The 12,208-nt window shown below is 46.8% G+C and overlaps 1 protein-coding gene across 1 annotated transcript in view; it reads left to right on the top strand.

Moving 5' to 3' along the window:
* The window catches only part of LRGUK (leucine rich repeats and guanylate kinase domain containing), a 100,129-nt gene that overhangs the window by 53,480 nt on the left and 34,441 nt on the right, over positions 1–12,208 (top strand). The window contains exons 13-15 of the mRNA XM_008707581.2: positions 246–359; positions 2,805–3,006; positions 3,637–3,732. Coding sequence (XP_008705803.1) covers positions 246–359; positions 2,805–3,006; positions 3,637–3,732 — 412 coding nt within the window. The remainder of the gene's footprint in view (positions 1–245; positions 360–2,804; positions 3,007–3,636; positions 3,733–12,208) is intronic.

The raw sequence follows: 12,208 nt of genomic DNA, 5'->3' as shown, positions 1-12,208 counted from the left end.
CTCCTCACGTGTTTTGTCAGCCGATTACCAGATCTCCAAAAACTTCATTTTTTTGGCCAGCTGAGATTTCTGAATAAATTTCTCTACCACATTTTGATACTAAGTTTCATAAACCCGTCATCAGCCTTATTATATTTGTAAGTTTTATGGGAAAATATAAAAGTAAGACATCAAATAATTTTATTTACATTAAATTTCATTATGGCAGCTGTAATATGAAAATCTCTGTACTTCTCAAATTTCAGGGGAAATTCATTCTAACATTTAATTATGGTAATCACAGTTATGGATTAAACAGGGACACCATAGAAGGTATCGCAAGAGATGGCTTAGCAAGCTGTATTCACATGGAAATAGAAGTAAGTGTTTTTTCATTCAATCAATTTATTTTTAATGCGTGTGTGTGTTTGTGTGAGTCTCTGTGTGTGTGTGTGTGTGTGTGTGTGTATGTGTGTGCGTGTGTGTATATATATTTGGGGTTGAGGAGGGAGCTATGAATGCAGGTGGCACACTGCCAGGCACAGGGGGAAGCTTCTAGTTCCTATGGGGGGGCAGACATGAACAATTCAACGACAGGAGTTACTATACAAGACATTGGTCGCTCATATACTAGGAAAAGAAAGTGCTCCTCAGGATTTACTTTCTAAGTTAATTTCCTCACTAAATTATCCCCTTTCTTTTAGGGCATGGTCTCTCTTTATATAAAGTGATATTAGGTAAAGGTCCTTCTCACAGGCAGTGGAGCTGGCGCGCCGGCCCCTGGGGACCTGCCTGGCAGCTCAGTGCGGCAGCCTTGTTCTCTGATTTTTCAGGGGAGGCCTGTGGTCTGTGCTGTCATTGACTCCCCTTGCTCGCTGGTTGCCATTGCTTTGAGCAATTTAGACTTGGAGATTTTAGGAGATATCCCTCTCTGCCCCCATATCCCATCTCCCCCAGTGATCTTCTATAATTAGAATATGCAGAAGTTTCTCTCCAATGCAGATCCAGAGCAAAACCATGACTATCCTACTTATTTGTTTCAAAAATATATAGCTTTATTAAGTATGTGAAATCTCTAAAGACAATTGATCGTGTTTTTAAGGTAGCTTCACTGAGCGGTCTAACAGTTTTGTAGTCAGAAAAAGAAGTTAGAAAAATGATTCTGTTAGATCAAACTTACAGAAAAGAAAATTTGGACTGGTTGGATATTCCTTTACTGTTGACTCTGAAACTTCTTTAAAACTGTCTCCTGTCTAACTGGGCCGAGCAGGAGACTGATTCCTTTTTGGCTTCTTAGATCGGAGTGTTGCCTCACTTCAGTGAAACTGGTCACATTTCTTCCAGCTCTGTCATCTTTCTAACTTCAAAATCCTGCAATTCTCATCTCTCTGCAATTGATTGCATTTCCTTCTCTAAGGAGGTTTTCTGCGTTTCTACGCTAATAAGCAAAAAAAAGGGGCCTTTTCCCAAAAAATATCTTTCTCAGACAAGGCACAGACTCTCCAGCTCCTGGTGCTTAACTTTTTTCCTGTCCACTGGTTCTCTGAGGGCTGGTTCCTGTCTTCTTCTTCTTCCTCCCCGAGAACTTTCTCCCACTCATTTCCTAGAGGTTGACTATAAACCAGGCCTGATGTCCCTGATTCTCCCAAGTGAAAGCATTTTTCCAAACTGCTCTAGTCATTGACACTTTTAGAAATTATTTTTTAAAAGATCCCATATTTCATCCCTGCCCCCTCCCCCCAAACGTTTAACACAAAGATTTTGAATGTTGAGCTAAACTACTGATGGTGGGATCGAGGTGGAAGGAGCTTTAGAGTTCATTTGGAAGGGCTCTTGCGTTTCAGCGATGAGGAACTTGGTGCTCGTGGAGCAGTTCTGGGATTTGCTCGCGGTCTGCGGTTGCTGGGGCGCCGCAGGCAGTCACCAGCCAGCCCTCCTGATCCGCAGACCGCCACCCAGCCCTGCTTCTCGGCCTGAGCTCCTGGCAGCAGGCTGTCCAGAGCCTGGCTGTCCCTTGCTCTGGGTAGAAGCTGGGAGATGTAATAGGAACCAGCCCACCAGGTCGCTGGTTTAGGAATAGGACTAGTCCCAAGGAAATGACAGAGGGGTAGCAGAGGAGCCTTAATTCTCTGGTAACATCTTTTATCTCCTAGAGCTGCAAGGGTGCTTTTTGAAATGTAGACTTGAAATTCTCAGTGGGGCGCCTGGCTGCCTGGGTCTGTAGAGCACGCAACTCTTGATCTCCGCATTATAAGGTCGAGCCCCACATTGGGTATAGAGATTGCTTAAAAATAAAATCTGAGAAAAGAAAAAAAAAGAAATTGTCAGTACTAAAGATGCAGCACTACTGTGAATGTACCTGTTTGTATCTAACAATTTTTTTTTTTTTTAATTTTTAGAGAGCGTGAGTGGGGAGAGAGGGAGAGGGAGAGAGAATCTCAAGCGGGCCCCATGCCCAGTGTGGAGCCTGACACTGGGCTCGATCTCATGACCCTGAGATCATGACCTGAGCCGACATCAAGAGTCAGACGCCTCACTGACTGAGCCGCCCAGGCGCCCCCAGCAATTTTGTTTTTTAACCATCTTGTTAATTAGAGTAGTTGGTTAGCAGATAACCAGGTAGTGCTTTTATTTCCAGTAACAGTATTTGATGAACAAAGGGAAGTAATCCAACTTGGAGATATTTACAGGAAAATAATAGCTACTTAGCTAAATAAATCTTTTAATACAAGACTACTTATTACCCCGATGTTGTCAGATGTCTCCAACATGATTTCGAAGTTGTGTCTCTGTTTCTAATTTATTACCTTTGCTTTAACAAACAGGGTGTAAGAAGTTTGAAATTTTCTTATTTTGAGCCTCGATATATCCTGGTGGTGCCCATGAACAAAGAAAAATATGAGGGATATTTGCGGAGAAAAGGATTATTCAGTCGGGTAGAGATTGAATTTGCTGTCTCCAGAGTGGACCTTTATGTTGAAACCAATCAGAAATTTCCAGGATATTTTGATGCAATCATCAATGCAGGTCTGTAACTTTCAGTGAAGTTTTACTTTTGAAGCCTAAGGGCACTGGGGGGAAATCTGCTCTAATGTACATTCTTAACTGTTGGCTGACTGCAGTTCCTTGTGGTTGTGGGAGTGGGGTCTCCCTGCTTCTTTTGTTGGCTCTCTGCCAGGGGTTGCCCTCTGTCCTAGAGGCTGCTCCCGGGTCCTGTACATGGGGCCCTTCTGTCTTCAAGCTGCTGACCGCATATCGCATTCTCCTCATGCTTCAAGTCTCTGCTTTCCTCTTGTGCTACCAGAAAACTCTCTTCCTTTATGGGGCTCAGGCGATCAAGTGTAAGGCCCACCTGGGTAGTCTCCCTTCTGAGTGGCCCAAACGCAACTGATGAGTGACCTTCATTACATTTGCAAAAATCCCTTTCGCCATTTAATGTGACATAATCACAGGAGTAACACCCCCTCCCGTTCACAGGTTCTGCCCACACTGAAGAGAGGCAGTTACATGAGGGTGAAGGGTCATTATGGTCTTAGAATTCTGCCTACCACAATAGTCATAACATTAGATGTAGCCCAAAAAATTATCACCTACGGTTGCGAATTGTATTTTGGTATGATTCTGTTTCTTTAAAGTACCTTCTCTCATTTACTGTAGATGATCTGGAGGTTGCCTACCAAAAGCTGAGTCATCTCATCAGAGAATACCTCGGACTGTCTGAGGAAACATCCAAGAATCTGGCTCCAATTGCAGGTACTACCATCTCCCTTTCGTGCCAGGAAAACAAGTCTGTGAATTGCTACTTGGGTACTCATCGACCAGGCTCAAGCTGGTTCTAACTCTTTAATCCCCCTCCTTCCTCCGGTGTGATGGTCCCCACAAATGAGCTGCGTGAATCAGCCCCCTGGACCTGTCCCTCTCCTTGTCTGGGTGGCCTTAGTGGCACTCACAGGACTGTCTTTCAGGGACATGCTGGCCGGTGCCTCCTTGGAGGTTTATGGTAAATAAAGGCCAGCCTCCCGGTTCAGAACTCAGCCTTCCAGAAGTCTGGCTCCCTTAGGGAGCTGAGGTGGCGTTCTGCTCGGCAGGTTTGTATGTAGCGCTGTTTTAATCCAATAGATTTCTTTCTCCTGTTCTTTGCATTGCCACAGTCCTCCAAATGGGTACTAAAGAGGATAGTGGAAGAGCACGGTCAGAGGGTGTGAGCCAGGCTGTGGCCCTCCCGCTCCCTTGGGCAAGCTGCTTCACTGTTCGGAGCTTCAGTTGACTGTCTTGCTAGATGGAGTTTATGTCCTCCATTAATGAAGAGTTAATGCCTCATGGGGCATGTGCAGCAAACGACATAGGCTGCAGAGCAGTGCATCTCCTTGGAATCCAGGAATTCTAAAGCCCTAACTTAGAATTTGGGTACATGAGTATTTTGAGATAGGTTGAGAAGGTTCTCCCCAATCCACCTCACCCCAAATCCACCTGGGAAGGTAAAACGGTAGAGCTCCGGTAGAAAACAATATAATATTCCTCAGAAAATTAGAAGTAGAATTACCATGTGATCTAGCAATTCTACCTCAGGGTCTCTACCCAGAAGAACTGAAAGCAGGGACCTGCATAGATGCTTGAACACCAGTGAATGCAGCACGATTCACAGTAGCTGAGAGCTGGAAGCAACCCGAATGTTCGTCAACAAACAAATGAATAAACTAAATGTGGTTTGTAAATACAATGGAACATTATTCAGCCCTAAACAGGAAGGGAATTCCGACACACGCTACAACGTGGATGAGCCTTGAGAACATTCTGCTAAGGGAAAGAAGCCAGGCACAAAAACACAAATACTGTTCTGATGCCTCTTCTATGAGGAACCTAGAGTAGTCAAATTCATAAGGAGCGAAGAATGGAATGGTTGCCAGAGGCTGGGGGAGGGAGAGGAACGGAGTGTTGTTGCTTAACAACTACAGAGTTTCACGATTACACGACGAAAAGAACCGTGGGCTTGGTGGGCTTCGTGGCACACCATGTGACTATACATAGCACAACTGAACTGTACACTTAAAAATGGCTAAGATGGCAAACTTTATGTTGTGTATTTTTACCACCCTAATGACGAAAAAGAAGCCCCCTCCCCCCCCAGCCCCCAGTGGGCTGAAGTGCTTTCACATAGTGCATGTTGTAAAATGTTGCCGTGAGACCCTGGCTCGCTGCGTGTTCGTGTGCTTCAGCCTTTGTGACTCTTGGCCCAATTAGGAGTTCGCCGGCCGGGTTGGATCCTGGCTAGGTTGAGGCAGGCCCAGCCACGATTTTGCCAGATTTCAAACTGCTGGTGCCCTTTTGCACTTTTTTCAGGTCAGGCACCCTTGGAATTCTGGAACGAGGTCAGTGTGAAACTGGTTCACAGCCCACAGATATCGGAGTGAGCCTGTCCCATGTGTGTCTTCTAGGAGACAGGTGACCAGGGTATGACTTACTGCCTGCAGACGACCGGAAGACAGTGTGCCCTGTGCGCACACAGGTGTTCATGGAGGACTGGAGGCCTGTGCCCAGTCTACACGGGAGGGACATTCCGTGAGGAGCGTGCCCGTGTGTTTATCCAGCACTGCTCCCGTCCCCCACGTCAGGCATCCGTCCTTAGAAAGCCGTGCCTGGCAGGCTGCGCAGTGTATCTCACGAGGCTTTGGTAGCTGGGTGGAAGTCTCTCGTGAGGAAATCTGACTCTTTGCTTTCAGTCTTTGCTAACCCAGCAACTTCTGATCTCTAATTCGGTCCCCCGGGCGGAGCTGTCCCGTGGGGGGCGCTCTCCTACGTTAGCACAGCCTGCTCTGATCCCTGAGCCAGGCCCGTCTCCCGCTGTAAATTAGTAAGTGGGCGTTCTGGCTTTTAAATCAGCCCCTTGTGGAGTTAGATGAGCGTGAGTCAGTCCCCCGAGCCTGACCAGGTCTGAGGAAGGGAGAGAAGCATGTTTGTCAGTCCTTAGCTATGGCGCTTGAGGAGGACGCTGCCTCTAAGCCAGCCGGGCTCCAGCTCTCCATCCTTCCACATTCTGCGACCGTGAGGACGCTGACTATTGGGTGCAGTTGCCATTTGGCAAATTAATAGACCAGATAATGTGTGCCTGGGAAAACAGACCCCCGTTTTAAAGGGTATAATAAAGCTTCATTTATTTGGACCCATTAGGTTAGGCCTGTCTACTTAATGGAAAGTATGAGTTATAGAATTTGTTAAAGGGTTATCCCTCTCAGATACATCGAATAACTGAAACTGGGTCATCCAGTTATTGACTAATAGAGCCTCAGCTTTAAAAAGGAGAGGGGAGGGTTTATAATTAATACATCAATTCACTGGCCTCCGTAGACCCCCATTTTCCTGGCAGGTTTAGTGTTTGGGAAAATAATGCGTTTCCTTAAGAAGCCAAACCACCTCATTTTATTTAAGTAGTCAATCTGTGGAGGACGTTACTGTCTTCAGTTGACGGTTTCAGGATAAACTTGCCCATGAGGCTTTGCGGAGGCCAGACATGATTCAAGTGAGTATTTAAAAATTCTAACGAGCATAGTCCTTACTAATAAAGCTTTTAAAGGATCTCGAGGGGCTTGTGGGCCCTAGGGCCACTCAAGAGCCAGTGGCCTCTTGGTGTTTCAGGGCGGTGAAGTGTATGCCAAGGAGGGCAGGCCCAGATGTTCACAGGTTCACTGCAGGCGAGCAGGGCCCACCCATAACCACCTCAAAATGAGCGTCATGACTCCCCGGAAAGGGACCAGAGCCCCAGCAGGGTCACCGCCCCAGGCCTGCCTGGCTCTTAAATTTTTGCTTCCACTCTGAGCTGGGCTCCCTCTGATTTTAAGTTCTGTAGTTCAGGTATGTTTACATAAAGACTTATCTTACATATGTAAATATAAATGAGACCCCTAGAAGAGAAGGCCAGTGTAATTTCAGCATAGCGGAATAGTTTGAACCTTTAATGGAGCTGTCCAAGGTAAGAAATTGAAGTAAAAAATATTTAAGAGTCTATGAAAGACAGTCTGAGCAATTAAAAAATTGAGCTGGAAATAGGAAGCCTTAGTTTTTTATTCCAAATTTCACCGATAATCACTAATTTGATTAGAGAAATCACTTTGAACTTCCACTTCTAAAAAACAAAGGCAGTGACATATTATGGAACATTCTAGAATTTGCTGAGGATTTCCCCATTAGATTAGACTGCCTGTAAGGTAGGCTCCAGTATGAACCGAAACCTGGTGGCCAATGGCATTGTTTTCACAGAAGCAGGAATCCTGTACCAATGCCAGCTGAGAAGAACTCCTAGATATTTAAAGTAATAATACATAGCTTTATCTTTAGTAATTTCATGTTGCTAATTTGTAACTGAGAATGAGTTTTTAATTTCTACTCTTAATGATGAAAGTAGAACAAAGTCATAAAAGTAAGCCTGAAGTCTGTCAGCTGAGTATAGCAGCCCCATCAGCCTGCACCCAGAAACGCAAACCTTTACCAGAGGAGAAACTAATTGAATTTCCATTAAATGCACATACGAAATAATAACTTTAGGTACCGAGTGATTATAAAACCTCAAAATACTGAGATGTACCAATAATTAAAAATGTTTATCAACCATGGTACGGATGATCTTATTTTTTTTTTCCCTATAGCAATGCAGGTCATATTCATTTCTAAAGCATAAAGACTAAAAAAATCCTGAGCAAACAATGCAGTTTTTATGAAATAAGAAAAAAACTCACTCTATTCGCAACTCAGTGTAAGGGATGTCCTTACCCTCCATGTGTTTCTTACAGCCTACTTCTGGAATACTTATCTGGTGCTCCCAAGAAAGCTTTTAAAAAGCTGGTCCAACTACCACCCTGAGTTCCTGCTATAGAAATCATAAAATAAAATTATATTTGCAAATCATTATTTAGATCTGACTAATGATAGAGGAAAATGATGATGGTGATGATGAGTCAAATAGGGAGAAATGGAGCAATTAACTGTCCCCACGTGGTGCCTTTATCTCTAATAAAGGGCAGGATATCATTTGCCAAATGATAAGTTGTTGAATTCTAAAAGTGGGGAAAAAATCTTTGTGTGTCTGATTCTAAGAAACCAGGGGTTTACAAATAGAAAGAGCCTTCAGCATTGGGTTTCACTGTTCTTATGCCTTTCTATTTTTTTAAATTTCTTTTTTTGTATGATTAAAAAAAAAAACATAAAATTAGCCATTTTAGCCATTTTAAGCGTACAACTTAATGGCGTTAACTACATGCCATTGTAGTTAATGGAATTAACTACATTCAGAGTGTTGCATAACCATTCCTACTACTTGTTTCCAAAACTTTTCATCCCTCCCACAAAGAAACTCTACTCCCATTAAGCAAGAACTCCCCTTTAGTCCCTGGTCACCTCTAATCTGCTTTTTGTCTCTATGAATTTGCCTATTCTAGACCTTTTTACTGTTCTTATATTTTAATTTAACCTTGTTTCTTGACTAAATTTGTATTTGTAACTGTCACGAACTAGGGAGATAGGAATGATGAGCAGGGCCATCCCCTCAGAAACCCCACCAGGGGACAAGCTTTTCCTCATCCCCATGCCTCCCCACCCTCTCCCCAGAGACGTCTGGTTCAGCTGGAGGCACAGGGTACCTGTCCAGACAGGGAGGTTCAGGGAAGACTCAGAGTAGCCCAAGCTCATGCTGCTTTGTGGAGAACGGACAGTAGTGGCCGGGAGCCTGGTTCGCTTCTGGGATGGACCACCCTGGGGTCACCTGGGAGGTCTGACTTGGTTTGCAGTCTCTGAGCATCAGGTCTCCCCCAAAGTGGGCTGAGACTAGTTTCTTCAAGGCTCTTCCACACTGGTGTGCCACCCGTGACCACAGCATTTCAGAGCCATGTCCTTAGGACTAGATTAAGATATTATATGGGCCACCAGAGTACGTGTGGGCCTTTCTCATAAACAAGTGCCTGTCAAGTTGATTGTGTCCATGGTTGGCCCACGAGACCAGAATCAGACGGAGAATTTGCTCCATGGTGATCGAAGGACGTGTCCCCCTCTGCAGCATTAACGTGCTAGTGGCCTCTGAGAGCCATTGCTGAAATCAGGGTAGACTCGGAGGGAAAAGAGAAAGAGACCCGGGGGGTGGGGTGGGGGAGGGATCCTTAGGAGCAGCTCTTCTGAGCCATGGCACCTCATGCTTCCGTGGGATCCGTTCTTTGCCTCCTTCCATTCCCTACTGACTTAGTGAGTGCCTGTTGAATTTCCCGTACCTTCCCTTCCCTTGATAAGCTGATTATTCCTCATAGAGCTCCCAGTTTCTTGAAGGGGACTGTCATTAAACAAGTGGGACTTCCCCGGTCTTAGGTGTCCATCCTCTAGTTTCTACCATCAAAAGCAGCACTGACCTCTCTAAGCTGTGGAAATTTCAAATCTCATTCACTTAAAAATTGTTCTTGCCACACTCAGACATGGATGTACATTTTGGTTCTGTGAATAAGTCTCTGTATGATTATTTACTGAAGTTCATGGTTTCAGTTGACTAAGATTGTTTCACATTCTACTAAATAAGACAGTTTAGGCACCTAGTGTCCCCAAGGGGAAGGAGTGGTTACAGTTCTTCTCTGTGTGTAATTTTATTCTTTTCAAGGGCCTGTGTGCATCAGGAAAGGAAAAGGTATTTTTTTGTTATTTCTAAAGTTACTTAGTTACATAGTATGTGTTAAGATGTTTTTTGCTAACTTCTTTTTATATTAAAGCAGGAGCTCCCTCTAGCAAGAAGACCCCCTCTGGGGTGCCAGCACACCTGGTCCCATCCCCAAGGCGCTTGGCGAAACTGCAAGCAGATGGCCAGATAACAGAGCATCTCTCTGGAATACAGATTCCTGCACCGGTCCCCGAACATCAGAACCTAGTCCCCTCCCAGAACCAAGAGCTGACTCAGGAGGGAGCAACCCATCAAGAACTTTCTCCCAGTAGCCATGTCAATGCTGAGCCTCCTCCACAGCCCAACTCATCAGCATTCGGTATTTCCCAGCAGGCCCAAGACTTATCCCCAAACCAGAAGGAAGGGGACGTTCAACTATCAGATCTTTCTTCAAAAATAATAACGACAGACCTCCCTGAAAATGAGTCCCAGACATCTGAGGCGAAAGCAGGTAAAATAGGGCAGCCTTCCACCGTTCCTTCCCAAGGGCCTTTTCAGCACCCTGACCCACCTCCAGCTCACAGCCCTCAGCCAGACCAGGATGAGGAATCAGGGGAGGCCAAGGTAACCTCCACTGGTCCTCCCCCATCTGAGGCTCCGCAGGAGTCTGGCCCAACATCCCTCAGCCCCCAGAGAACCCAAGATGAGGAAACTGAGTCAGCTGATCTGCCACCCAACAGTACCCACTTGGAGCCTCCAAGAGATCCTTCCCGCCCTAATGGGGCCAAAACACCGGGACCATCTCCAGAAGATTCTCAACAACCTCTAGAGGAGGGAACCCCCAAAGCCGAATTTGTTCGGGTTAGCACTCCTTACCCAGAATTGCCACATCCTCGGGATTCAACAGATCTCAAACAGACCCAGGACAGGAAAGACCCAATGACTTTGCTTCCCAGAAGTCGCCTGGCTCCCACCAGGCTGCCCCAGCCTCAAGTCCTCGCTCCACTCCAGAGTCGGAGGCCCACGCCCAAACTCCTCTCACCCAGCAAGGAGGAAGCTTTAGGAACAGCCTCAGATCAAACTGTGACTCCCTCCCCCAGACCTCCACTAGCTCAGGAAGGAGACCCCAGTAAACTTCCTCCCATCAGCCCTCCCCATTCCAAACCACCACAAAATCTGAGCCCCCATCTGGACCACAGTCCTCAGGAAGTCCAGGAAGAAAAGGTCAGGGAAGTGAAACTCCCTCTTATCAGTCCCCCCATCCAGGAGCCCATGCCACAGCCCGCCCCCGATCCGCCCCAGGAAGAGGAGGCTCAGGTGGTTAAGCTCCCACAAATTCCCACTCCCTTCTCTGAACAGCAGGTGCCTCAGAATACAGGGCCTCGCCATGATTCGAGGCCTGCAAAGGAAAGGCAAGCTCCAAAAGCAGGCCACTCCTCCAGCAAGAAGATTTCAGATATGCGGGCCTTACCCCAAAACCAAGAGCCGGTGCAGCAGACAGGAGCTAGGAAAAAAAAACTCCCTATCCAAAGAGAGACAACTAAAGGACCAGGGCATCTGAAAAAGGCACAGCCTAGAAGCCATCAGACAGCCTTGCAGCCAGAATCCCAGAGTAAGCTGACTCCCCCAAAGGTACCCGACCACCCTAACCCCAGCCCGCCTCAGAGTCCTCAGGGGAACCAGAGAAAAGTCCACGCACCAGAAATTCTTGAGCCACCCCACGCTGAGCCATTGCCTAAGGATCCCCAGTTACAAGAAGGGAAACAGGAAAAGGTACATTCTTCCAGAAAAAAGGCCCGTGCCAACCGTCCCTCAGATGACTGGGTTCAGAAGGTAGCTGTGTCCAAAAAAGGACCATCCTTGAAAAGAGAGAATTCTGGAAGATTGTCTCAAGAAAATAAAGCTACCCTCAGTGGTGATCACCCAACTCAGGAGGGTCAGCCCCTGCACGGGGGACCTCCCCAGAGCGAGGTATCCTCTGCGGAGTCAAGACCAGATGATTCTGCTCCTAGGGAGCATCTGAGGAGAAGAGAAGAGGCTCATAAAAGGGGAAGATTTCAGAAGAGAGAGACTGCTTTGGATTCCCCAGAGCAGGTCTCCACCCAGCAGCCTGTCAGAGAGACCCAAGCCCGGAAGGGGACCAGTCAGAGCAGAGAGAGCTCTGTCCAAAGGGACAGTGCTTCCAGGCAGCAAGCCAGAGACAAACACAGCCGGAACCACGGCGGAGCGCCAAAGGCCAAAAGCTCTGCCACACCCCAGAATCAGGTGTCTGCTGAGGCGCGGGGCAGCTGGAAAGGAAGACTGCGAGCTAGGGGCAGTCAGAGCACCAAGGTTTAAGGCCCCCCTGGAGCACCGGGTCTTTAACGTCTGTGCCCCTTGGAGGCAGTGCTGTCACAGAAAGGAAAGCGATGGCCAGGGCCCTATGAGTCTATATACCAGCTTCCTTCTGCCACCCCACGTAAGCATGGGGAGGGGTGGGCACCAGCCATTGGGTTCTTAGAAGGCAGCTAGTCTGTGCACATTCTTGTGGTTTGCCATTGTAGCCTGGAGGAGCAGCCCCTCGAGGGGGAGACACCAGCAAGCAGAGCTCCCGCTGCCAGCTCT

The sequence above is a fragment of the Ursus maritimus genome, unplaced genomic scaffold (assembly GCF_017311325.1).
Source record: "Ursus maritimus isolate PB19 unplaced genomic scaffold, ASM1731132v1 scaffold_3, whole genome shotgun sequence".
NCBI lineage: Eukaryota > Metazoa > Chordata > Mammalia > Carnivora > Ursidae > Ursus > Ursus maritimus.
Note: the sequence above shows the minus strand (reverse complement) of the source record. Positions and strands in the feature narration are given on the sequence as shown.